General features: G+C 41.1%; 1 protein-coding gene across 1 annotated transcript in view; it reads right to left on the reverse strand.

Moving 5' to 3' along the window:
• Positions 1-374: 374 nt before the first annotated feature.
• The window catches only part of PEAK1 (pseudopodium-enriched atypical kinase 1), a 183065-nt gene continuing 155952 nt past the window's right edge, over positions 375-27487 (reverse strand). Inside the window, exon 7 of the mRNA XM_011982676.1 lies at positions 375-7540. Coding sequence (XP_011838066.1) covers positions 6377-7540 — 1164 coding nt within the window. The 3' untranslated portion in view covers positions 375-6376. The remainder of the gene's footprint in view (positions 7541-27487) is intronic.

Here is a 27487-nt window from a genome sequence, read left to right on the forward strand (position 1 = left end):
AGGGTCAGCCAGAGCCAGCTAACCAAGCCTCTCAACATGCAGTACAAACCCAGGAAGCCTGCAGGTGACTGCTCACCAGGGGGCGATCTCACACAGCAAACCTGCAGCCTCCTGAGGTCTGGGAAAAGCAGAATGCCTTTGCTTTCTCTTTGGGGCCTGATTTCCTCAGATTAGACAAGGAATAAAGAGAAATATAATCCATGTCAGCAAGGGATGAGGACCCAGAGTGCAGAAGGCACAGTGGCTGAAAGCCATCATTTCCTGCATTACGGACAGGGCACCTACCCTGGGGGGACAAGACATAACCATGTCTGCAACCAAACCCTCCTCAGCATGTCAGTGTGGAAGAGTCGCCGAAAGGACAAGCATTTGTCTGTTTTTTAGTGTGTATTAAAATGAATTTATTTACACAGTAACATGATGCCACAGAGTACACAGCAAAGTACCACAGCAAACCAAAGGGTGGCGCCACTGGTGGCAGAGGGGACCTTTCAATGATAGATTTATACAACTTTACAATATGTAAGTAGAGGGGTGAAGCTCTGGAAAGAGCAAAAACAAGATTTTCAAATATAGAGTGTGGGCAGGGCCAGAGAGAATTAAAGAGAGATTGGAATGAGGACTGTCATGATTCAAATCACTAAGTAGGATGAAATCTTGCTTCTGTATTTGCCTCATGCCAAAATGCCCTGCATATCCTCGACAGAAAATCCCAACCCAGTGTGTTCACACATCACACTCTTTAGCTCTAACTGGTAAAGGAAGGGATAACCAAGTAGTATTTGGAGCAAGTTCCTGAAGCGGTGTGGTTTAACCTTTCAAAAACAAACCCTATGTCTGGTTCAACATTCAAGTTATCACGAGTGCGGACACACACATACTATCCACACACTAACAGGCAAAGTGGGTTTTCTGTACTACAACAATATTCGTAGCAAAATATATGACTCTGTACTTATGCTAGGTTAAAAAATTTCCGACCTCTTTTGATTCCCTGAAACTTTCTTGATTAAAAAAACAAACAAAACAAAACCAACCAAACCATGGGGGTGGATGGGACACATCAAGATAAAAAGCTGGAATAAACCTGGAGACTTTCTGGAGTGGGAAACATGTAATGGGATGTTGGGAATGCAGGCCCTCGCAGCCCACCTAGGTGGGGAAAGCTTCTAGCAATGAGTGATGCAAAAATCTATTCTAATTTTAAACAGTTGCAGGGAAGGGGTGTTTAACAGCTGTATAGCACCTTGTACATTCTGGGCACTTATAGATATTAAATGATGGTGATGATGAATGGTAAACAACTCTGTAGGAAGGTTTATAAAACCAAATACAATTTGTTAAGAAATTTCCCAAGAGTTCTTTAAACAAACCTATTAACTACCATATCCCTTAAAAAAAAATCCTCCGTTCTCAGTATTATATTGATATGATGTTCTCAAGCTGAGGTTTGGATAATAGCCACAGTCATGTCAAGGGGAGATGGAAGAATTCCTTCTCCTGAAATACTGAGGAACTTCGTATCTGCCAGGGCTTTCATTATCATCATCATCATCTTCTTCTAATACACAAAATGGACTTTTTAAAAAGGTGCTTTTCTGAGGATGGATTTATCAGCTAAATGCCTTGACATGGAATGTATGTGAACTCCCCTCCCACGCCATCTGTCACAGCTCACCCTCATCATCTTAGAAGCATCGGATAAAAAGGCTTGATTTCTTTGGTATAATCTCTCCCAGGATCTTGCACTACAACTCTTCTGGCCTCCCTTACGGCAGCGTTTTTGGCCCATGGAATCCCCACTTTCGGCACTGTTGTAAGCACGGACAGCTGGACTTCAGTGCGCACTTCGGCAGGAGCAGCACTTGGATTTGTCTCGGCACAGCACTTTGGGCCTTTGAGAATATGAGCTTCAATGAGGTAAAACTAATAACCTGGTTTTGTGGGCAGCCATCCTGTTCACTCATTAGCCTGGAGCAGAATTTTCAATCCCTATTAACTAGTGATGGGAAAGAAAAACATGCCAGGGTTGGCGCAGGAAGTCCAGTTTTTCTTACCCCTCTCCAAGAATGTTCATACTATATTTACACATCTAGAATCATTTGAAATATAGTGTAGTATCCTAAATCCATCTCTATTTCTGGGACTAGCCTGTACTTTTTCAGATCACTGCTGGTAAAATCTAGGAGAAAATCCTAATTACAGCGAAATCTAGTGAAAACCCTAATTCCAGCAAAACCAAATGTCAGGTTACTTCCCAGAACCAAAGTATTCGTAACTCAAAATTGAGAAGCTTAGTAGGACCCAAAGATCTTTCCTGGAAATCTTTTTTTTTTTTGAGATGAACTCTCACTCTTGTCTCCCAGGCTGGAGTGTGATGGCGCAATCTCGGCTCACTGCAACCTCCACCTCCTGGGTTCAAGCGATTCTCTTGCCTCAGCCTCCCGAGTAGCTGAGATTACAGGCACGCGCCATCACGCCCAGCTAATTTTTGTATTTTTAGTAGAGACGGGGTTTCACCATGTTGGCCAGGCTGGTCTTGATCTCCTGACCTCAGGTGATCCGCCCACCTCGGCCTCCTAAAGTGCTGGATTACAGGCGTGAGCCATTGCGCCTGACCTGGGAACTTTATACTACTAGAAACTTTTAAGATATAATTTTCAGTAGTTTTACTCCCAGAAATATCATGAGTATTTCTAGAGCTTTAGCTCTCTTGGCTTAGACTTTCCCACGTTTACAAACTTATTCTGAGTTTGGAAGCAAAATTGACCCCCCCTTAATCTGACAATGGGAGGCTACTCCAACTGTTAAAATCCTAACCAATATGTTTTACTTCTAGCTCCTCAACAGCAGCAGGGTAGATAGGATGAGTGCTTGTGCCCTCACCCCAACCCATACCTCACCCAGTTCATCTTCTGAGGGCAAATCTTGAAACTATTGCCATATTCCTGGCTTCCAGTTCTAGCTCAGCCTAGGGGTTGGTGATTCTTATGTTGTCGTTCCACAGGTTACAGTTACTCTTTTTCTCATCCTGCTGTTATTCTTCACGAATTGGCTTCTAGGCATCCCAGTAGCGTACATATACCAAAAGGGCTCACCTCAGCCAGCACAGGAGGCTTCTTGAAGTTCTAGTCCTCTTTGTGAAACATCCACTGAATCGCTTCCAAGACTAGGTTACCACTCTAACAAGGCACTCTGCTATACATTCAGTCTTGCTCTTGGCTACTTTAGCCACTGTTGTGTTTCTCTAGCACCCAAGTGTCACAGAGATTGTTCATGCTCATGTGGCTTAAGGAAAAGTTCCAATAGGAGCTTAATTGTTCAAACTCTCAATATAAATGGAAAACTCTATAGTATAGACTTCAATAGAAAACAATTTCCAATCAATATTGAAGGCAATAACTTCGTGTTACTTGAGAAAACGTAAAGTGCTATACTAGTCACAATTCAAACATATATATATGTATATATATAAAATGTGTGTGTGTATATGTGTCTACAGAGGGTAGGATTTCTTTCCAGTTGATGAACAAATTCAAAGTTCCTACCACAATTAAAACGAAAAATATTTGTGATAATGTTAAACTGACTGAATTTCATTTTTTTGGAAAAATATTCTGAAGACCAACTCATGTAGTACTTTTTGCCTAGAAATATAGTTTCTTTCTCTATTCTGCTCTAACCTGTAACACCCCCTTCCCTCTCTACCTCACATTCTTTGGCCATCACCCAGAGAAAAATTAATCTAGCCACCTGTCTCTGGGAAGCCTGAGGCTCTTCTCTGGCTAGTTTGCATTCATCTTTTGCCCTTAAAAAATCTGAACATAAAAACAGTACTAAAAACATCTGATGTGAAGAGGTGCTTGGTTTACCAGTGCTGTAAGATAATGGTAGTGGAGGTGTCCATGCTTATTATACCATAGAGTTAAAGTAAAGACTGGATCCAAATCATAACAGAAAAAGAGCAAGAAAGAAAAAAAAAAAAAGATATGTAGAGACATAACAAATAGAGGGACCAGGGAACATTCTGCATTAAATATGTAACCTTATTAAATAGTCAACATTCAAATTTACATGGGCAAGGCACCACGAACATGACATTGAGAAGGTATATCTCAATATGCAAGCCATTGCAAGGTGGGAGGTGGGGGAGGTTAAGGGAATGTGCTGGCTGACATGGTCAGTGGTCTGTGTGCTGCCACTTCAGTGCATAATCAGGCAAGGAGTTATGTGCACATGGTCTATGCTAAGATGAACCAAACACCAACCTTCAAGGCAAGGAGCGGCTATGCCAGAGGATACCAAGAGCGGACTGCTGGCCTGCAGCAGCATGCCCACTCCATGGCCATTCCTAGGAGCAGAGCCCTGCACTCTGGCTAGAGGAGGCAAGACTCTGTGGGCTAACCAGCCTTCCTCCCTGTGAATCCTATATTGCTGGCCAGGTGATAAGGATATTCTCCATATAGAGCCTCACATATTCCAATCACTTAAAAAAAATAATAAGAGCACAATAAAATACATTATTCTCCTTTCCTGATCCTCTTTCATATACATGAATCACATGAAAGGCTGTTAAAAATGTTAAAAGTTTAGAAATTTCCAAGGCCACTAATGTGCTATGTAAGTAATACTGCACAATCAGTCTTGGCTTTAAGGAAACTCTGCACTGGTAGATGAGGGGCCTCAGGGCTCACTCACTAGGCACAGAGAACATGTCTGTCAACCCTGCCACAGGTTGCTTCTCTAGAGGCGTGGCCTCTACTTCCAGCATGCGTGTGCACGCACACATGGGCACACAAGTGTACACACACATTGTTCGAGTGACTCTTGGGATTTCAAGGTCAAAGTAAACACATACTCACAGTTTTGAATAAAACAAGCACAGGTGCACATGTGTATACACACACACACACACACACACGCACACACCCCAGTGGAAGGAACGCTCATCTCTTAGCGCAAATATGTGCCAAGGGAAGAAGGGGGAAGGTTTCTGTAGACTCGCTTCAGGTGAAGTTGCAACATAAACACTGTAATATACAGCTAAAAAAATACATACAAAAATTGCACATATATCCATAGGAGGGGAGCACAGGCTGCACACATGGTGAACAGCTCTCAATCACCCACCTCAGCAATCAGAATTCCCGTGAGCTGTCCTCCAGAGCCATTTTAGAGAGAGTCAGAAGGAGCAATGAGCCACTTACACTGGGAGGCAGTCTCTCTAGAAGAGGTCAACATTCTGAGGAGGTCAGCAGTCTCATCAGTGGCCTTCTTCCCCTCCCCTGCCTACGGCCATCCCAACAGCCCACCTCACTGTGCCCTGTAAGATCTTACAGCTCCACCGACAGCTATTTCATTCAGGGCAATTGTTTACAGCATTTGCTAAACTAGTTAACACTGGCTACTGATAGAAGGGAGCTGGCCAATTACTGCTCAGGGGAAAACTGCAAATGCTGACAGTTCTGACAGTAATCAAAGGGTACTTTAAACTCTGTTCCCTGATGGCCCCTAGAGAATTGCACATGCAAGAAAATCATCTCCTCATGCCCTGCCAGCTATTTATAAGCTCTGAACTGCACTCCACCCTGCTGAGGCATTGGTGACACCACCTTGGGTCAGCTCTGTAATGGGCCACAAGTGGCTGATAAATCCAAACATCACTGGCAAGTGGGGACAGAGTAGAGAATCAGGCAGTGGCAGCAGAGGGGAGACTATTAGGGCTGTCCTCCATGCAGTGCACATACTTACAGATAATGGCAATGAAAATGGGTTGATGACCCAAGGATGGGATCTCTCCTTTTCTTTCTACTCTCTCCTGGAACAAAGGATATAGTCCCTGGTAACCAAAACTGGGCTGATGCTAAAGATGGCAGTTCTGCCTAGTAAGTCAGTTGTTGACACCTTAAAGGAAGAGTCTGTTGTCAGAGTCTACTGGGTCATGGTAGAGACTGGTTAAGTCTGTCTACTGCTAGTGAGAATAAATACTCGGTGCTAAAAAGATAGGTGATATCCAGAATTATAGAGGAAATGGACACAGCTCACTGGCTCACTGAGTTCATACCAAAGAAGCTGTCCCTTCAAGAATATGGATTTTCATTTTTACCTGCATTTTCTTCTATTAGGATAGAAGGTGTTTCAAAGGAAGGCAACCGCAAGTTTGTGCAGCTGAATTTCTGTAAAGTTAAGACAGACACAGCTTCTCATTCAATTTGGGGCAGTGGATAACCTTTCTGAATGGACCTACTTGTTCATGGACAGGGATAGAGGTTTGTCTTTCTTCTTTCCTTGAATTTGGAGTGAGCACTAGGAAGGGGAAGTGCATGGGTGACATGAAGAAGGTGAAGATGTGGTAAAAGCAGCATCCAGGTACACATTAACAGTGCTGCAGAATTTTCACAATACAACTGAGGGAGTCTGTAGTGGCAAAAGCCAAATACTGAGCACAAAGCCAGTCCTCAAGGCTGATCCCACCTTCCCTGTCCAGGGACTTCTCAGCAAACTTGATCATGAGCAGTGTTCGCTTGATGTCTAGCCAGTTTTGGAGCAGGGTGTTCCTCTGCACTAGGCTAGGGCAGGCGGTGAAAGTCTGGAAGAGATCTTCACGGGGGCCCCAGAGCAGACACTGGAGGATGCCTTTGGCGTCTGAAATGAGGATCCGCTCAGAAGGGTTGGGATTCAGGAGGCAGCTGGCCAGCTGCTGCAGACCCCGGGAGTAGGGGGAGCGGAGCGGGATGCGAGGCAGGTCTGCTCGTGTGTATTCCCTCTCCTTCAGCTCTGGGTTCTCATCAAAGGGGTTGGGTAGGTGCAGCATCTCATAGATAAGGATGCCTGTCTGGAACTCATCACACTTTTTATACTGGGTAGCTGTTATGATCTCTGGGGCAAGGCGAGACTGGTCCCGGAGGATCTCGGGGTCCACCAGATGGCTCTTCTGTTTGGCCTGAGAGAAGTTGCTCACTATAAGCCTAGTGGGATAAGATGAGGTGGGGCTGGGCTCCGCAGGCCCAAAGCCTTGGGCAGTGCCCCCAGGCTGGTAGTGGACAAGTAGCAGGTTCTCTAGGCGTAGATCGCAGTGAGTGACATGGTAGGGTTTGAGGTGCTCAAGACCAGAGCATAGCTGTAAGAGCAGCAGACACACCTGCCTCTCATACAAATCAGGGCTTTTCCCATGCTGGGCTAGAGAGTCTCGCACAAAATCAGCCACAGTGAGACATGGAACTTCCCTGGTGATGACTACAACATGGCTCCTCTGCTTCTTGCTCATGACTCCCTGGCTGTCTTTCTGGGATGATGCTGCTTCAGAACAGGGCTTTGGGTTTTTCCCATCCGTTTCTCCTTTGGCTTCTTCTTCAGTCTCTTCCATGTCATCCTCTTCCTTTTCAGGGTCATCAGGATCCTCCCAGGGAAGCAGACGGTTAGGGACTTCAGCAAGGAAATGACCACAGTCCTGCTGAATGTTAAAATGGACAGCCAGACTCTGCCGGACAGCCAAGCTGTGATAATACTGCTGAGATTCTTTAGCTTTGCTCTTACAGATCTGAAAGATAATAAAACAATTTAAAACTCACACTCTCATAACCACGTTTATGATGTATCAGGAGGATTAACTAGAAGGTGACTGGTTAGAGACAAACGATCATATAGTAAAGTTGTTAGCAAGGCTTGCCCCATGTTAAGTGACAATAATAATGGTGGTAACCGTTTCTCATGGTTGTCTACACATTCTAGGCTGTGGTGAGCACTTTCTGTGTACCATTTTTAGTCCTCACATTAACCTTTCAAAGTAGATTAAGGATCTAAGAATTTAAAAAAGAAAAAAAGCCCAGGGTTATGTTTGCAAACCTAAGTTTGTGTAATGCCAAAGCCTGCTCTTTCCACTATAACCTTGCACCTCATCAGAACAACAATGAAATAATTTTTCACTTACTTCTGTAGAGGTTTGTAGCCCAGACTGATAGAGCAGGCCAACAGACTCATAATGGAGACCAGAATACCTTATTTCATCACCCATCACCCTTTGTGTCAACATCTCACAGGTTAGGAGAGGGATATAACATTGGCCAGGTAAACTGTGGGTTTTCCTAACAGTTTCCATCACAATGAATGTCATTGTGATGGTCACAACACTGGCACTCATGGATCACTGGTAGGGTTGAGAGAGTCACTGGTCTGACCTAGTCAGAACAAAACCATCATTTCAATGGCGGTTGTCTGAGTTTTATGCTTTCTCTTAACAGGCCTCATTTAACACCCGCTATTGAGGCAATAAGACCTTTCCTAAAGAACTTTATTAAGTGGTTATGGATCAAGGAAGAATTTTTTGATCAAAAAAAGTTAGCCAAGAGTTCTATATATTGTGATGATTGTATTTCTACTCTAAGGGGTTATCAAACCAAAAAGTAAAACCACCCCCAAATGGGCTATCCTCATGCTATAGAGAGGCTGACAGTGGAAGACTCAAGTCTCTAATACTAGTTCATGGATCATAATAGTCTGGCCTGGAATCCGCTCCACAGCCCTGTTAACTGAGGGTCATTCTCTGCTGTCCCTCCTCAGCAGGGGCACACTGCCACATATTACAAATATCAAAGGCTTCCAGCAACATGCACTCTCTGTAGTGTTTACACTGCGTGTTTATTACAATAATACAGAAAAGCAAATTTTAAAAAAGCAATTTTTAGTAATTTTTATTTAAAAAGAAAAATGTATACATTCTTAGGAGGATTCAGATGGGTCCCCAGTTCTGAGAAGCAGCACATTCTGATTTCCATTCAAATACATTAAAAAAACAAAAACAAAAAAAAATCAAAGGCAAGGGAGTCTCAAGGGAAAAAAGCATCTCTCTCTCTCTCTCTCTCTCTCTTATTCTCTAGTTTATCATATTTATTACAGTTAAAGAGGTTTGATGTCAGTGACCAGTGCCATGGAAATCAATCAATCAATCAATCAATCTATACCTGAGCACAATTTCCTTCAAGTCTTCTACTCTATCTAATTCAGTTTGAGGATATACAAAGTATTTCTTTTTTAAGCAAACTTCTGGTCTTGAACAGACGTCCCCAGCCTGAGTTCAAGTTCAAACATATATCTTTCAGAAAATATCATCTCTGGAAAGCTCTCGAAGTCTTAGTATATGCAGTATAATATATAATCCTATATGCTCATCAATCATAACATTTGTTATTTTTATAACTGCACTGTTGGCAATATTTCACATTTAAGTGCTACCAGGTATTTAAAAATTCTATACTAGTCATTGTTTAGTTGCACAGGAGTTGGATCCAGCACATGGCACCATGAACCCCATTGCCAGTTAAGTTTGCCGAATATTACATCGTCTTCTGGAATGAAAGTTCAAGGGTCTCAACTCTTCAATCTTTGAAAATGCTATCAAATACATCCAAATTTAGCTGGATCAGATTGGATGGTTAAACTCTAGCTGTTACATTATAAAAAAGGACACTCTCCAAGGGCTTGGGAGGCCTGGGATTTAGTTTTGCTACTAGCTGTATAACCTTGGGCATTTCACTAATTTCTCTGGGTCTCAGCCTCCCTATTAAAGGGGACAATATAAAGAACATTGAAATCTACTTCACAGGGCAGTTGTGAGGATTAATTGGGATCAAGCATATACAGTACACCTGTAAACTACAAAGTTGTACAAATGTAACACCGATAATGACTAAAACAGTTAACAACTTGCAAATGTCAAACTAAAGCAATCTTAGAGAATACTAATTTTTTGAAACAATGAGCAAAACAGAAAAACAGATCTTTATTTTGAGTCCTGACAGCCACCTGCCATAGCAGTGAGGCTCTCTGATCACAGGTTTGATAGAGGACAGGCAAAAAGAAACTGCTAACATTCAGTAACTCCAAGCCAGGGTTAGCCCTGACAAACAAGTTAACACCAGCAGTATGTTAGAAACCAAGAGAGGGCAACCTAAAGCTACAAGAGAGAATTGTTTGGCCAAGTCTAGATTTAACTATGTCAAGTCAGGCTGAAAAAAAATTTGTCACCTTGTAGTTTAACATTAGAAGCAGAGAAGGTATTCTAATTGTGACTTGTATTTGAATTGTGATATTCTAATTATATCTAGACGTTCACACAGACACATACATTTTTATAAGGTCTTCCAGAGCTTTGTGAGTAGATAAGAGTGTGGATACTACAATAAGAATTTATGTTTAGCTTCACAGATCTACTTGAGATAAAGGATCAAAGTGATTTACGAAGAAGAAATGATAAATTGTTCCACTATTTTGGATGCTCTAAAGGAAAATGGTCTCCCTAGATAGCCAACCTGAGTGGGCAGCACTTTCTTATCTCTTCATTTTATAATACATAGACAGGTTGAAGAATAATGAGTCACTCTAGCTTTAAGAGCAAAGGCAAAAGGGAGAAGACTAGAGTGTAAAAGAGGAGGGAAAAAGAGTGATTTCAGTTGGTTCATAACCCTGAAAACAGTTACAACCCAAACACAGACCAATGGAGATTTCCACAATAGGACTGTCCTTGATGGGTATGTCATCAATCTTTATTATGGAGCCTGCAATGATGTTAATTTAGGTAGGAGTATTATATTATTCTAGGTACCACATTGTGGCCATTTTTCAAATATTAATAACTCCTTTAGTTAAAAAAAAAACAACTCAAAATGACCTGACTTCAGATAATAAATTTCTAGTTCAAAAGTTATTTCAGAAAACAAGCCATTTTTTTCAGAACAAATGGATAGGGTTCTTTCTGCCAAATTTTTTCCTTCTGCCCTTACCAGTATTTTCTGTATCATGGATTAAAGTAACTTCTTCTTGGCTCTCATTTATCTTTCTTGAAAAGAATTCACATTCCTTCTTTATAAAGAGTAGCTGGCATGAACAGGAGGAATCTCAAGAAAGATTCTACTTGTTCACGCCAGCTACTCTTTAATCTATAAATGATTACTTCAGGACTCCTCCTAGGACCCCCAAAATTTAAAAATAGGAATAAAAATAAACTAGAACTGGAATGGTCCCCCATCTTCATTTAACATTCCCTTTTCTAATAGGAGAAAAATCACCTCATATTTGTCTTGGCTATGTTTGGGAAAATCTACTTAAAATGTGAATTTGGCAGATTCTGTGCTGTCTATATTTTCTGAAAGGAAAGAAAAATGCTATGAGAGACTGAGCCACAGTGACACTAGAGGGAGCTGCAATATCAACATCCAGGAGTCATTTACTTATAAACTGCAGCAGGAGAACAAAACCAGGCTGCTGAAGGTTGAATCTTCTTGTAAAATACACCATAGGGCCTCTTTCTGGATAAGTTTTTGCTTCTGTGATGGTGGCAATACCAAATGCATGCCAAGGGAACTCCTCATGTGAAGAGCACAGGCAGGAAGAGAAGCCCATCCTGGGCACAGTAACCCTCGCCCATTTGCCAGCTCACAGGAAATGCCTGCTTGAGCTATTCTCCAAAGGAGTCAGAGGGACATCAAAAGGGACAGCCAGCCAGCTGGTATACACATATGCACCAACATGAATAACCTACTGTTGCAAAAACAGAGGCTTGAAGGGAAACTGGGTGCTTGTCTGGGTTAATAAAGATCAGTGAGGACAGAGAAGGGAAAGGAAAAATATTAATTCATTATCAATTGAGCATTCAAACAAGTATCTCACGGCTCCTGAGCACTTCCTATCTGTAAGACACAGCACCCTGAAGCATTCTGACCAGATTCCTAAATACAGGGGTGGGGGCCCTCCAACCACTGATAAATCATCTGTTGGAAAACTGGGGGAGAGGGGAAACAACATACTGTCTTCCAGAATCAAAGACAAATTACCCTCTCCTGAGACCTTCTCAGACTCGGGTCAAAGAACCCAACATTTACAATCTTAGCAGGGAAACAGAACTTGAAAATGGTTCCTCATGCACAACCTGAAAAGTTTAATTCTAAACATACATTTCGGTTCAGGGGCTCATTTTCCATGTTGCTCATGACAACTGCCCTGCACATCTTTGAGGCAAATTTGTCATTAAAAAGCATTTATGTTTGTAATAATTTCAACCTAGACAGCTAACTTCTAAAAAGTAGACCATCAGGGGCTTTGACTGTAAAGTCCCATTAAAAACAGCTGGGGAGAAGATAGTGCTGTCTAACACTACCGAACCTTTCAGAATGCCCACGAAGCCTGGGACCTGTGAGGGGACATACCTCTTGATGCAATCTCAACAACAGATACTCTGTTTAAGGCAACTAAGTCAGAGGGCTGAGGGAAAGATGGACCTTTGCAAAACTGGATAATATGACCATGGAATTAATCTGTCATTGAATGGCATGGTGATACCCATTCTTCTTCACTTGACCCTTTTTCCCAAAGGTTCCTTCAAGTGCTGGTGTTTGGAGGGTCTGCTCTCCCTCCTAGTTTTTCATTGGCACACTCTCTTCGGCAAGCTTGCTCATGGCTTCAACCATCTCATATACAGTACTGACTTCCATATCTACATTTGTAACGTACACTTGTCTTTGGGCTTTAGGCTCATCTATACAATGACCTGCTTGATTTTTTCCCATATATATCCTAATCCATAGATTACTTAAACTCAACATAACCAAACCTGAACTCTTCTTCCCACCAAACTCACTGCTCTCCCAGTACTCCCTCTCTTGATGAATGACTTTGTTACCTGGATGAGAAATCAAATTCACTTTGGATTTCTCCTGCATCTTCACTCCCTATGGCTAATTAATTACCAACTCTTACTGATTTTTCTTCTAAATAACTTTCAAATTATCCTCTTTTCTCCATCTCTATTGCTGCCTTCATCACTTGCCTGGACAACCACAACTGGTTGTCCAACTGGTCTCCCTGCCTCTAACGTGATCCCCTCAAATACACCTTCCACATGGCTACAGAGCCATTAAAAAACAACAGTTGGTATTTCCCGCTTATTTAAATTTCCTAGTGGCTCCACTTTATCCTCATAGGAGAAAGTCCTGGCCTTGCCTCCCTTTCCAGTCCTACTTCCCACCTGTGTTCCATTTGCTCTTACTATATTGAGCTATCTGCAGCCAGCCACCCACTCTACCCTCCAGGTGTTCTCTCAGTTTGGGGCTCCTTGTCACCCCTCATTTGCCTGAGGAATTCCTACTTCTTTTAAAGCCCTTCTCAGGCATTACTTTTGCCAGAGAGAGTAAGTGCTAAATACCCTAAACCCCCTTTCTGTGTTACTTCTATATCTTGTACATATCTCTATTATTGCAGTTATCACATTTATCTTTAAAAAATTTTTGTTTTTAGTAATTTTTTTCAACTTTTATTTTAGATTCAGGGGGTACATGTGCAGGTTTGTTACCTGGGTATATCTCATGATGCTGAGGTTTGAGGTACAACTGATCCCATCACCCAGGTACTGAACACAGTACCCAACAGTTTTTCAACCCTTACCCCCTTTCCTCCCTCCTCCAACATTTTTTTGTCTATCTTACAAGCGGATAGTTGTATCTTTAGGGCCTAGCACAGAGCAAGGCACATAGTACATATTCCATATGTCTGTAAAAGATTCTGAGAAAAGGCAACATCTGATCCAGTGCTGCCATAGGGCTTATATACTTGGAACAGGTAGAATATATGAACAGCTTTTATGAAACAGATACAAGTTGGCAAGGTGATGGGGTGGGGGCAATGGCAGATAACTCTGAATAATAAACACTCCTGAATGACTTGACTACACAAACGAGTGAAATCTGATCAGTGAGGGTTGTCTGTTGAGTCCAGGCTGCCCTGGGGGCTCATTGATTTTGTACTGCACAAAACTATACAAAACAACATGGCCCTTTGTCATTCAATTCAATTTTCTCTCCTTTGCCCCAAAGAAAGCAATAATTACAAAATGTAAGACTCTTCAAAAATATTCTACATTAGCTCTGATTTTTCCATTACAGGCCCAGTATGCCTTCAGCCTACTTCCAGTTTATCAGCAGGGAATCTCATTCCCATCTCTCACTCTATGCATTTTACAGTGCCTCAGAGAACCTTAAGTGAGATGGATGCTACAGAGAATGAATTGTGGAGGGACAAAAATGAGAAACATTAAAGATCACACACATTACACCATCTGTGCCATTTGGTCACATCACACAAAAGTACAACTGCAAATGGGAGAGAGCGCAGAATGAAACCCTGCAACTTCTAAATTGATATCCAGTATTTGGTATAATCTCACTCTAAGAATACAGGCTGATCACTGATTGACCTCAATTCCTTGGAGGAGTATTGCGATACTTGCTGCTACAGAGCTCAGACCCATATACACTCAATGCTGTTACAGCTATATTCAAAACAGATTAAGTGTTTAATACATAAAATGCTGTGTGGGCCCAAAGTACTCAGGACCCCATGTTGTAGGAATCTGCTATGAGAACTGTCAGGCAGGCCAGGTAATTTACAGCTTGAATTGCTGCAAAAATGTTCACATACCCAAGAAAGTGATTTTGGATCCTAGAAGAGAAATTCAAGAAGGCAACTGTGTAAGATTTTACCATTTTATTTGAGAGTTGTACTCATCGAAGCTTTTCACTCTCCCACTCAGTATGTGTATCCAATGAAAATAACTTGTGTTCCTGAGCCAGTAATTTAGGCTGTCAGAATGATGCCCAGGATGTTCACACTAGAGAAACTGAGGCACAGAGTAGTCCTATAACCAGCTCAGGGCCCACATTAGGAATTCAATTAACTTGAATTCCAACTTGTGATTCTCAACTATATCCTCTCACCTCATTAATTAAAGTCATACTCCCTTTTCCCACCAGGCAACTCATTTTGATTCCAGGTTTACAGAAACATCCAAAACCTCTCCTTCCTAAATCAGTTCCCAGTTGAGACTCAGGTGCTTCTGTATGCACTGAGCCTGAAATGAAATGGACACCGAACTAGGATGGCCATGAGTATGTGTAGTTGGCTGCTGATCAATCACTTTCTGTAAAGTTTCACTGTTAGAAATATTTACGTTGAAGTATGAAAGTGGAAGTGGTTTCCCCTCTAGTTTTTTCCTCACCACTAAGCCAGTAATTAATTGCCTGTGTATATAGTCTGAACTAGTTGTAAATTCCTACCTGTAATGCTTTTTTATTTAGTATCTTGTTTTGTCAGGATCCACTCAAATGAGATAAACGGAGACTCTGGAGTCAAAAATGCAGTAAAAGATGCTGGTCTCCACAGTTCACCTCTACATTATTACAAGCTTTTAACAAGATTCTGGCATAGCTGGAAGAAAGGAAGCAGCCCCACTTTTGTGACAGGGAAGTGTACATCTTTATTGAGTTTTGTATGCTCTATCCTTGAGAACAAAGACTGGGACTACCTTAAAGATACCTACTATCCCAATTCTGGAAGAAAATAATTCAGAAATTTATACTTTTTGCTTATGTGAAATTTTTAGCATCCTCTTCAAAGTAACTGCATCCACATTTCCTCTGTGGTCTCACATGATAGTACTTTTTATAAAATGATCTCATAAGTGTAATGAAAAAAACAATACCTCAGTGATACTGAGCCATAATTTTGTCAACCGTCCATCTTGATTCTAAGCAAAAGGCTGTCATTTTTCCATTAAGAAACAACACTGAGACACAGCAAGGTCAGTTTACTGCCTCAGGTATGAAATAATAGGAGAGGTTCTACCTAGGAGTCAGGTTCTACCTAGGAGCCTGCCACAAAGCTGGTGTCCCCATGCAGAAGTGACTGTTCCTCACTGGCCTTAGTTTCCCACTGTGTAGAACAGTGAAGGCCCTTCTAAAATTGGCTTTAGTCTACTATGAGGATATGAGGATTATGTGTTTGGTCAGTGCCTACCCAGATTCTTTGAAAGGGAAAAAGCAAGTTAGATTTTATTTAGAGGGCAGGGAAGTTAAGTTCAGGCTTAAATTTATGTTAAGTTTTACTTTGAGAGCAGGAATGGTTAAGTTAAAGGCTGGAGGCCAGCCAATATATAGCCCACAGAGACAGACAATGCAATCTGCTGGGTGGTGGCTCACCAAATGGGGAAGAGAGGATAAAAGTAGATATGGACAAGATGGAAAATGGGAGTTGAAAGTTAAATATTGTTTGGAAATCAATTTGGCTCTTCTTTCATCAAAACATTTATTTAAAAAGTAGGCTGTGCTCACTGCCTCCACAGCTTCCTCCTCCTATTCACTCTTTAAACTGTGTCTAGCATTCACCCCCATTATTACCAACATTGCATTTTCTTGAGGCTTATAAGAGATTAAATTCTTGCCTTCTTCTGAGTCTTCATTCTGCACAAGCCCTCTGCAACCTTGGACTCTTTGGCCTGTAGGGCCCTGCCTTTTGCTACAGATTTTCCAGTTGCTCCTGCTTTGGGTCACTTAGATGTGTGGGCCTTTTCCCACTTTGCAGACTCTTCCATTACAATCTCATGTAGTCCCACAGTTTCAACTAAATCAAGTCTATGACCACATTTCTAGGCTTGAACTCTCTTCTGAGTACCAAACCCACATTTTTACCTGGATCCTGGGGTTCTCTCAACTTGGCTGCCCTATGGGCATATCCCATTGAGAACTCATTTTTCTGGCTTTTCTGATTCATATTTCAACTAATGGCATCACCATTCTCTTAGAGGTTGTTCTACCTTGAAATTTTAGCATCACTGCCCTAGTCCCATACTCACCAGACATGGTCAACTGCCTCCCTCAGCTCTTTAACCATCTGCCCCTTCTTCTCCTTTGCCTTATGTCAGGTCTCATTTTACCTGGACTACTGCAATAGCATAATGACTGGCTTCCTTGCTTCCAGTCCTTCTGACCTCTCTTACGATAGTTGTCATCCAAAATCTTATGTTATTTCTATTTAAAAATACTTAGTGGCTTCCCACAAAACACAAAATAAAGTCTAACCTCTTAAGTTCGTCACTCAAATCTCTAAATTTGGTCTCTTAATCTCTCCATAGCCTAATTTTCCACTATTCTCTCAATGTACTGCATTTACCACAAAGAAGAGCAAAGTGGATACAAAAGGCCCTTTCTTAGTGGCCCCAAGAGAAGTGCTAATAACTTATTTCATTCATTAATCTTCATTTATCTTTACATCTCTGTATACCACTCCGAACTTTCATTATAATCTGTTTTGTTTAAGAGCTATTATTTATGCCTTTGTCTTTCTCACTGGAATATAAGCTTCTTGAGGGCAAGGCCTTTGTTTATTCATATTTATTTCTGTAAACTACAACAAATATCACAATGTTTTATACAGTAAACACTTTTTGAAAGGTCAAGAAATATTTATTGAATGCCAACTATGTACACAATATTATAATAGATGCTAATGATGTAAGAATTAATAAGCCATGGTCCCCGCCATGTAGAAGGTCAGGTATAATAGTGGGGAGATGGGAGAGGAAGCATGTTCTTGTTTAATTATATAACTGTCTCATGATAATGCAATGGTTAAGAAATCCAGTAGGTATAGCGTGCAACATGTGCTCAGAAAATTAAAGAAGAAAATTCAGAGCTGGATTCTTTAAGAACACATAGGAGCTTTCCAAGTATGTGAAAAGGAAGGAATAATCAACTTTTACTAAATGCTTAACTTTGTGCCAAGTGATGCTCTCAGCACTGTGTGTGTGTGTGTGTGTGTATATATATATCACTGTATACATATTAACTTCTGTGATTTTTTACAATGGTTTTAAGAAGACCTAAAGTATTTTTTTCCATTTTACAGATAAAGACACTGGATATAGAAAAGGAAAATAATGGCCAAGGTAACAGCTAATATGTAGCTACAGCACAGATTTAAACCCAGGTCTGTCTGACTTAAAAGCCTAAATTCTTAGCCACTTTGTTAACAGTCCTCACATTTTGTACAGAGGAACCACTTGGGGTACTTAGTACAAATGCAGTTCCCAAGGCTTTACTGCCAGCCATTCTGATTCTGTAGGTATGGAATACGGCCAAGGAAATGACATTTTTAATGAGGATCCCTCAGGTGATTCTGAAATAGGTCATAGCAGATCACAATGCAGAAATGCTTTATTGTATTATACTGTCTCCCAGGAGAAGAGCAGTCCAGAGAAAGGAACCAGAGTGTGCAAAAGCCGAGTAGCATTAAACAGGTGCTGTTTATAATTGGTACTAGAGAATGGGACTACAGAGATGAATAACTAAGGATACCTGTTTTAAAGAAGCTTAGTGTCAAATGATCCAAAATCTCTGATTCTTGTTTTTTTAATTGAAAAGACATTATGACATCATTTTTTTTACTATTCAAAATAACTGTTACTACCTTAGCACAGGAATTATTTGAGTATTACCATTTTGTAGGTCAATTTTCTTAAAGTTATGATCATGTTATTGGCATTCGACTACTTTCACGCGACATTTAAAAAATGTTTTTCATAATTTTATGTAGTCTTCATAATTACCACTTTTAGTAGGTACAAACATTCCATTGGACTTACGTGCCATAATTTATTATATTGGTGTCTTAATATAAGGTACCTAGTTTGTTTCCAATTTTTGGAAGTACTTAAATTCTTGAAGCTGTTTGCAGCTTTCTCTCATAATTTTAAGGAAAAACAAAGATGTTTACATCTCTGAAGTAATGAGAAAGAATATCTAAGTGCAGAACCTATCTAAATATGCTCAAGCCAATGCCTAATGTTAAGAATAGTGAGTGATCTAGAAAATGTTGAGCAGCAATTTTCCATTATTGTTAATAACAATAATGCATTATTTTATATGTACTTTACAGTTTATAAAAGCAGTTTCACTATAGAAACACATGTACTATAACAATCATCTGAGGTAAGTAGGGCAGTTAATATACACTGATGTGAAAACCAAGGGAGGCGCATGACTTGCATAAAAATACACAGTGATATCTTCAGAACTTGGACCCAGGTCAGCTGACTCCAAAGCTCTTTATTCAGTGCTGTGATGCCTTTTCATTTAAGACCAACACAAATAATAAAGCTAATTATGTTGAATGAAGATTAGAATAAATATGAAAGAGGAAAACCTTCAAACCCAGGAAAAGTTCTGAGTTAAAACCACTTGCTTTATAACAAAGACAAACATGACACCTTCTATGGACAGAATTGTCTCTCTCCCCCACCTCTTCATATGTTGAAGCCCTAGCCTACAATGTTACTGTATTTTGGAGACAAGGCTAACAAGGAGGTAATTAAGTTAAAAGAGATCATACGAGTGGGGCCATGATGTGACAGGATTAGTGTCCTTTTAAGAAGAGACACTGGGGTGTGCTTGCGCATGCTTCTTGTGTTTTTTCTCTCTCTTTCTCTCTGTCTCTCTTCCAGCCTCCATAACTGTGAGAAAATAAATTTATCCTTTTCAGTCTATGGTATTTTGTTATGGCAGCCTGAGCAGGATGAGATTTTGATACTGAGAAGTGGTGTGCTGTTGTAAAAATACTTTAAAAGGTAGAAGCAGCTTTGGAATTGGGTAGAGGGTAGAAGAGTTTTGAGATGCATGTGAGAAAAAGCCCAGATAACCATGAACAGACAGTTGCTAGAAATATGGATGTTAGGGGCGATTCTGATGAGGTCTCTGATAGTAATGAGGAACATTATTGGAAACTGGAGGAAAGGCAATCCTTGTCATAAAGTGGCAAAGAATTTAGCAGGACTGTGTTTTGTAGAAGACAAAACTTGCAAGAGATGAAATTGAGATTTCTAAGCAAAGTGAAGGAGTGGCTTGGTTCCTCCTGACTGCTTATAGTAAAATGTGAAAGGAGAGAGATGAATTGAAAAAGGAATTGTTGAGCAAAAAGAAACCAGAATGTGAAGACTTAGAAAATTCGCAGTCTATCCATACTGTGAAAAAGGTGAGGCTGGGCGTGCTGGCTCATGCCTGTAATCCCAGTACTTGGGAGGCTGAGGCGGGTGGGTCATCTGAGGTCAGGAGATCGAGACTAGCCTGGCCAACACGGTGAAATCCTGTCTCTACTAAAAATACAAAAATCAGCAGGTGTAGTGGCAGACGCCTGTAATTCCAGCTACTTGGGAGGCTGAGGCAGGAGAATCACTTGAACCCGGGAGGCGGAGGTTGCAGTGAACTGAGATTGTGTCACTGCACTCCAGCCTGGGTGACAGAGTGAGATTCCATCTCGGGGAAAAAAAAAAAAAAAAGTGAAAGCTTGTTCTAAGAGAATACCAAGGGTGTGGCTAAACAACTATTTGGTAAAGAGAAGATGGGTATGACTTATGGACTTAACCAGCCATCTCAACACAAGTCAGGGATAAGAATGGGATTATACCAGCAAAGACATTGCCAGTTTGAATTAAAAGGGAAAAAGTGGGACAAAATAAAGGAAGGCTACTGAACTTGGATTCTACAGGACTAGCCCACAGAGCTATTTGGCTGCTAACATGTACTATTCTTCAAGGAAAGGGAAGAATGATCCTGAAAGTGATACAGAAACATCAGGGCTGCTTTTCCCACCAAAGGACCAGTAGGCAAGGCTGATCCATCCTTAGTTTCAAAGGGTGAAGTTGCCTCTTGAGATCTGGTAGGCCAGGATAACCATGACCAGTGCCTCAGTATTGGCCGCTATGTGGAGCCATGGTGGTGATGCTGCCACTTCAGTGGGCTTGCAGGGGAGAGTATCAAATCAAAGAGGATTATTCTTGGGCCGAAGATTTAATAGAACTTGACTTGCCAGGTTTCAGAATTGCTTGGGATTTATCACTCCTTCCTTCCTTCTGATTTCTTCCTCTTGGAATGGGAATGTCAATCCTATGCCTGTTCACAGTTGTATTTTGTAAGCATGTAACTTATGGTTTCACAGGTTCACAACTGGAGAGCCTCAGGACAAATCATACCTTGAATCTCACCCATATCTGATTTAGATGATATTTAGATGAGACTTTGGACTTTAGAATTTAGAGTTGATGTTGTCATAAATAAGACTTTTGGAGCTGTTGGGATGTGTTTTGCATGCTATAAGGACAGATATTCTGAGGCAGGGTGGGTTAGAGGTAGAGTTCTATGGGCTAAATTATGTGTTCCCCACCACCAATTCGTATGTTGGATCCTTAACCCCCAATGTGAGAGAGTACCCATAAAGAGGTAAGTAAGGCTAAATTAGGTCATAAGCATGGAGCCCTGATACAATAGAACTGGTGTCCTTATAAGAGATACCAGTGCATAGCCTCTCCCTTGTACTCTCTTCCTTCCTCTCTCCCTCCCTCCTTGCCATGTGAGGACACAAAGAGAAGGTGGCTGTCTGTAAGCCAGGAAGAAAGCCCTCCCCAGAAAGCAAATAAGCTGGAACCATGAACTTGAATTTTTTAGCCTCCAGAAATGGGGAAAATAAATTTCTGTTGTTTAAGCCATACAGAATATGATGTGTTGTTATGCAACCGGAGCAAACTAAAATAACATACAGTGGATTTGGTATTTAAGGAGGAGGGGTGGTATCCTTTGGCTTTCAAATTGCTAAATTCTACCATTGATTTTTTTTTTCTTTTTTTTTTTTTGAGATGTTGTCCCACTCTGCTGCCCAGGCTGGAGTGTAGTGCCTCAGCTTACAGCAACCTCCACCTCCCGGGTTCAAGCAATTCTCATGCCTCAGCCTCCCGAGTAACTGGGATTACAGGTGCCCACGACAAGGACTGGCTATTTTTTTTTGTATTTTTAGTAGAGACGGGGTTTCACCATGTTGGCCAGGCTGGTCTCCATCTCCTGATCTCAGGTGATCTGCCTGCCTCAGTCTCCCAAAGGGTTGAGACTACAGGCGTGAGCCACCACGCCCGGCCTACCACTGACTTTTTGTTTGCAACATTTTAAAGAACTTTTAGTCTCTTCAAGAGACAGTTACACTCATTAGACTATTCTAAATTCCCTTAGTATGGGAAGGGAATTTAATAAGACAAACAGAAAAAAGTTGTTTGTGTGGGCCAACTGGTGGTGTCTTTTGCTTTTCTCTGCAAAGGCAGGGTTCACAGAGCCCTAATAGTTTATTCCTCTAAGGTTGTATAATCAATTGGGCACTTCTGCAAATACCACAGGGTCTTAAAAGAAACATTTATATTTAGCATTTAGTGTAAAATATCCTTTTCCAAACCTGTCAACAACTCCTACTATATAACCACTGGCCACCTGTTCTTTGGAGATTGGTTTGACATCATTAAAAGCAAAGAAATCAATACCAGACCACTGATTTGGGAAAGAGACAAGATTGCAAGGCAATAATACATAAAGTTAGTCAAGCCCTACTTCTCAATTGTTTTGAAAGAACAGATAGCTCAACGTCCCTTTCTGAAACAGGTACCCATCCTGCATTGGTGATTTTGCAGCAATAAGGGCCCAAGATAGATAAGGCACCATAACCTCAATTTATATAACAGGTCTTAAGTGCCATGTAGAATCTCAAAATGCCTTTTTAAATTCATCAGTAATGTATTAACTTGAATCCAGATCCCCCTCCTTACAGTTTATCCCTCAATTTAATTTAAAAAGTGTGGGCTGGAGCACACGATTACTCTGCCAGTGACATCAGTCAGTCAACTGGTGTAGATACTGTAACTGCAGAGGGCAGCTAGCTGAAGGTCTGTTTCAAACATACATTCTGTCTTGATAGGTAAGGCCAATCGTTTACCTTATCCGTTAATTTGCTAAGATACCATCTGGTCTTTCTAAGCCAAATTAACATGTAAAAGTCATTTAGATATGTTAATTGCTTTTGAACCAGTGAATAGAATCAGTAAAAAGGGACTATGGGAATGGAGAACACTACCTTAAGTCTACACAGGGCTTTGTGTTTTTCAAAAACCTTTCACATGCATTATCTCACTTGATCCTACCCCTACTGTAAACATCTGAAAGGAGGAAACTGAGGCTCAAAGATCGTTGCTCTTGTAAAGTAACCTAGGGAAGAAGGTAGTGGGTAGTGAATGAAATGAACACTTATTAGGGACATTTTGTTCTCTTTTAACCAAACAACAGCTCCATAAGATGGGTGCCATTATTGACAAAGCTACTAAGAGGCAGAACCAGGATCTGAACCCAAATCTTTTGGACTTCAAAGTCGACACTTTACTTATTATATTGATGAAACCTATGGCTTTCTGTTAGAGTGAATGTAACTGGGCAATAATTCTTGACATCAAGAGTTTAGCTGTCTTGAAGAAGTGGGTTTTCTGAAATAAGCAATCTACATGTAAGAAATTGATAAGTGGCACAATGGACAAAATGCAGCTACGGAGTCAGAAATATTTGTGATTAAAACTCAGCTCTGGCAGGGCCTAGTGGCTCATGCCTGTAATCGCAGCACATTGGGAGGCCGAGGCGGGCAGATTGAGACCATCTGGCCAACATGGTGAAACCCCATCTCTACTAAAAATACAAAAATTAGCCGGGCATGGTGGCCCACGCCTGTAGTCCCAGCTACTCGGGAGGCTGAGGCAGGAGAATCGCTTGAACCCAGGAGGCAGAGGCTGCAGTGAGCCAAGATCTCGCCACTGTACTCCAGCCTGGCAACAGAGGGAGACTCTGTCTCAAAAAACAAAACAAAACAAAACAAAGCAAAACAAAACAAAACAACAACAACAAAAAACTCATTTCCACTACTTGCTAGCTGTGTGATCCTAACCAAGTCAGCTTACTTCTTGGAGCTTCATTTTCCTCATATGTCAAATGGAGAAAAATATCTTAATCTTATAAAGTTGATGTGAAGATTAAATTACATAACAAAAATAAAGTTTCAGGCACATCAATAAACATTAGTTATCCTCCTCTATAAAAATGTTTCTCTAGGGAGCAAAGGAGTTACAGAGAAGAGGTAGACAAGCATTTCTTAGCTGGTAGAGAGTAAAGTCAGAAACATAAACTATGTATGGTGGCTCATGCCTGTAATCCCAGCACTTTGGAAGGCCAAGGTGGGAGGATCACTGGAAGCCAGGAGTTTGAGACCAGCCTGGGCAACATAGTGAGACCACCATCTCTACCAAAAACAAAAAAATTAGTCATGTGGTAGTGCACAGCTGAGGCTACAGTGAGCTATGATCATGCCACTGCACTCCAGCCTAAAAAAAAGACAGAAACATGCAGTGAAAGGTACATAACAGACCTCGTATTTATATGTAGCCCTTGCAAAAAGCAAAGCTCAAGGGTTACCTACTTTTTTTTGAATACAGGGTCTCACTTCGTTGCCCAGGCTGTAGAGCAATGACCTGATCATGGCTCACTTCAGCCCTGACTTCCTGGGCTCAGGTGATCCTCCCACCTCAGCCTCCTGGGTGGCTGGGACTACAGGCATGAGCCACCACATTTGGCTAATTTTTTTCTATTTTTTTTTTTTTTTGTAGAGACAGGGGTTTACCATGTTGCTGAGGCTGGTCTCGAACTCCCAGGCTCAAGCTATCCACCTGTTTCGGGATCCCAAAGTGCTGAGATTACAGCCGTGAACCACCACGCCTGGCCAGGTTACCTACTTTAAAAAGATTTCTTTGGCCGGGCACGGCGGCTCACGCCTGTAATCCCAGCACTTTGGGAGGCTGAGGTGGGTGGCTCACCTGAGATCAGGAGTTCGAGACCAGCCTGGCCAATGTGGTGAAACCCCATCTCCACTAAAAATACAAAAATTAGCTGGGTGTGGTGGCTGTCTCTTATACACATCTAGATGTGTATAAGAGACAGCCCTTGGGCTGTCGTGGCTGCTTGGGTGGTATCATGGCTGCTCTAGATTGCCCTGTATTGTTTTTAAAGCAATAAAAAGGAAAGAGTAAGTAAAGTTTTCAATCTCATTTTATAACTGAAACTTGAGCAGAAATGAGTGAGGTAACCATGGGAATGTAAGAATAAGTCAACTCTTTAGTTCAAAATGGGAAAAGAGAACAACCAAAGAACAAATACCTAAACTTTGAAGCATCCAAGCCTTGGTGGGAACAATAAATATGCATAATATCTTGGCCCTGTCCAGGAACAGGGCACTGGTTTGGGTGATGAGTTTTTTTTTCCAAAAAGGAAACCAGATTCTCTAGTCCTACCCTTCAGAGTGCTGTATTCACCACACCAGAATATTAAGGAATGACAGACCCTCAAATATACTTGGATTGTGACAGAGTACAGATGATAGCATTGTGGATAAAGAAAATACTTGGGAGCATTATTACAAACAGAATTGAAACTAGCAATGCGACCATTAGACAGGGGCTCAGAAGATAGTATTCTGTTCTTTTTATTCCAAAGTTACATTGTATTGTATATAGTACTTGTCAGATATATAACATTTTCCAACACATGAAAACAATTTCAAAAGCCATGATATTTATTTTACTATAGAGATAGATTCTGACATTGCTTAAACTGGTCTACATATAAGATTCCTGTGATTGTGGTAAGGGGAACGGTGTATATGAGCAGTCAACTTCTGTTCTGAACACTAATTCCCAAACTCTTATGTGATTCTCTTTTATTTCGGTGGGCATATACATTGTGATTTGACAGATACAATCTTTCAACACCTTTTATAAGTCCTAGTTAGAGAACAATTCATCTCTGCTTAGTTTCCAGCATTTATGATTAGAAAAAGATAAAACACATGTGTGTTTGAATACACCTTCAGGATTTATTGTATAATAAAGAGAAAACATTATTTTTTAAAGACAGAGAAATATACACAAAACTTCCATAAAGGCTATTAAAATTAGTCTTGTTATTAAAATGAGGTCTCTACTCAAGATTTCAGAGTTATAAGGCTCTGTTATGGGTTGAATTATATCCCCCCAAAAGGTATGTTGAAGTGCTAACCCCTGGTACCTATGAATGTGACCTGTCAGATGTTTTTGTAGATTTAATAGTTAAGATGAGGTCATTAGGATAGGCCCTAATCCAATATGACTGATGTCCTTATAAGAAGAAAAAACACGATGTGAAGATAGGGACAGAGAGGGAAAACACCACATGACATTGGAGGCAGAGTCTGGAGTGACACAGGTGCAGACTAAGGAATACGGAGGATTGATGGCCACTACCAGATGCCAGACAAAGGCAAGAAAGGAATCTACCCAGTGTTTCAGAGGGAACACAGACCTGCTGACACCTTGATTTCAGACTCCTAGCCTCCATAACTGTGACAGAATATATTTGTGTTGTTTTAAGACACCCATTTGTGGTACTTTTTCACAGCAGCCCTAGGAAACTCATACATTCTCCTACTGATGTTCATATAGAGTAGAAGGTGCTGGATGGGGCTGAGGATGATAATGAATAGGGGTGGTGGTTTTGTTTTGTTAAAATCATGTCCTTGCAGCATGTCAATGGTAAGCACCAATATAATCTGGGATTGTAATAGTAAGTGTTGCTTATGATAGGGATGAGTTCTGAGAGAGTTAGGCAATCTTATCATTATGCAAAAATCATAAAGAGTGTACTTACACGAACCTAGATGGTACAGCCTACTACACACCTAGGCTATATGGTATAGCCTACTGCTTGTAGGCTACAAACCTGTACAACATGGTACTGTACTGAATACTGTGGGTAACTGTAACACAATGCTAACTACTTGATATGGTTTGGTTGTGTCCCCACCCAAATCTCATCTTGAATTCCCACATGTTGTGGGAGGGACCCAGTGGGAGGTAATTGAGTCAGCACAGGTCTTTCCCATACTGTTCTTGTGAGAGAGAATAAGTCTCATGAGATCTGATGGTTTTAAAGAGGAGTTCCCCTGCACACATTCTCTCTCTTTGCCTGCTCTCATCCACATACGATGTGACTTGCTCTTCCTTGCCCTCTGCCATGATTGTGAGGCCTCCTCAGCCATGTGGAACTGTAAGTCTAATAAACCTCTTTCTTTTGTAAATGGCCTGGTCTCGTGTATGTCTTTATCAGCACTGTGAAAATGGACTAATACAGTAAACTGGTACCAGTAGAGTGGGGTGTTGTTGAAAAGATACCCAAAAATGTGGAAGCAACTTTGGAACTAGGTAGCAGGCAGAGGTTGGAACAGTGTAGAGGGCTCAGAAGAAGACAGGAAAATGTGGAAAAGTTTGCATCTTCCTAGAGAATTGTTGAATGGCTTTGACAAAAGTGCTGATAGTGACATGAACAATAATGTTGAGGCTGAGGTTGTCTCAGATGGAGATGAGGAACTTGTTGCGAACTGGAGCAAAGGTGACTCTTGTTATGTTTTAGCAAAGAGACTGGCAGAAATTTGGCCCTGCCCTAGAGATTTGTGGAACTTTGAACTTGAGAGAGATGATTTAGGGTATCTGGTAGAAGAAATTCCTAAGCAGCAAAACATTCAAGAGGAGACCTAGGTGCTGTTAAAGGCATTCAGTTTTATAAGGGAAGCAGAGCATAAAAGTTCAGAAAATTTGGCTTGGTGCAGAGGCTCATGCCTGTAATCCCAGCACTTTGAGAGGCTGAGGCAGGTGGATCACTTGAGGTCAGGAGTTTGAGACCAGCCTGGCCAACATGGTGAAACCCTGTCTCTACTAAAAATGCAAAAATTAGCC

The sequence above is a fragment of the Mandrillus leucophaeus genome, unplaced genomic scaffold (assembly GCF_000951045.1).
Source record: "Mandrillus leucophaeus isolate KB7577 unplaced genomic scaffold, Mleu.le_1.0 Scaffold241, whole genome shotgun sequence".
Lineage (NCBI taxonomy): Eukaryota > Metazoa > Chordata > Mammalia > Primates > Cercopithecidae > Mandrillus > Mandrillus leucophaeus.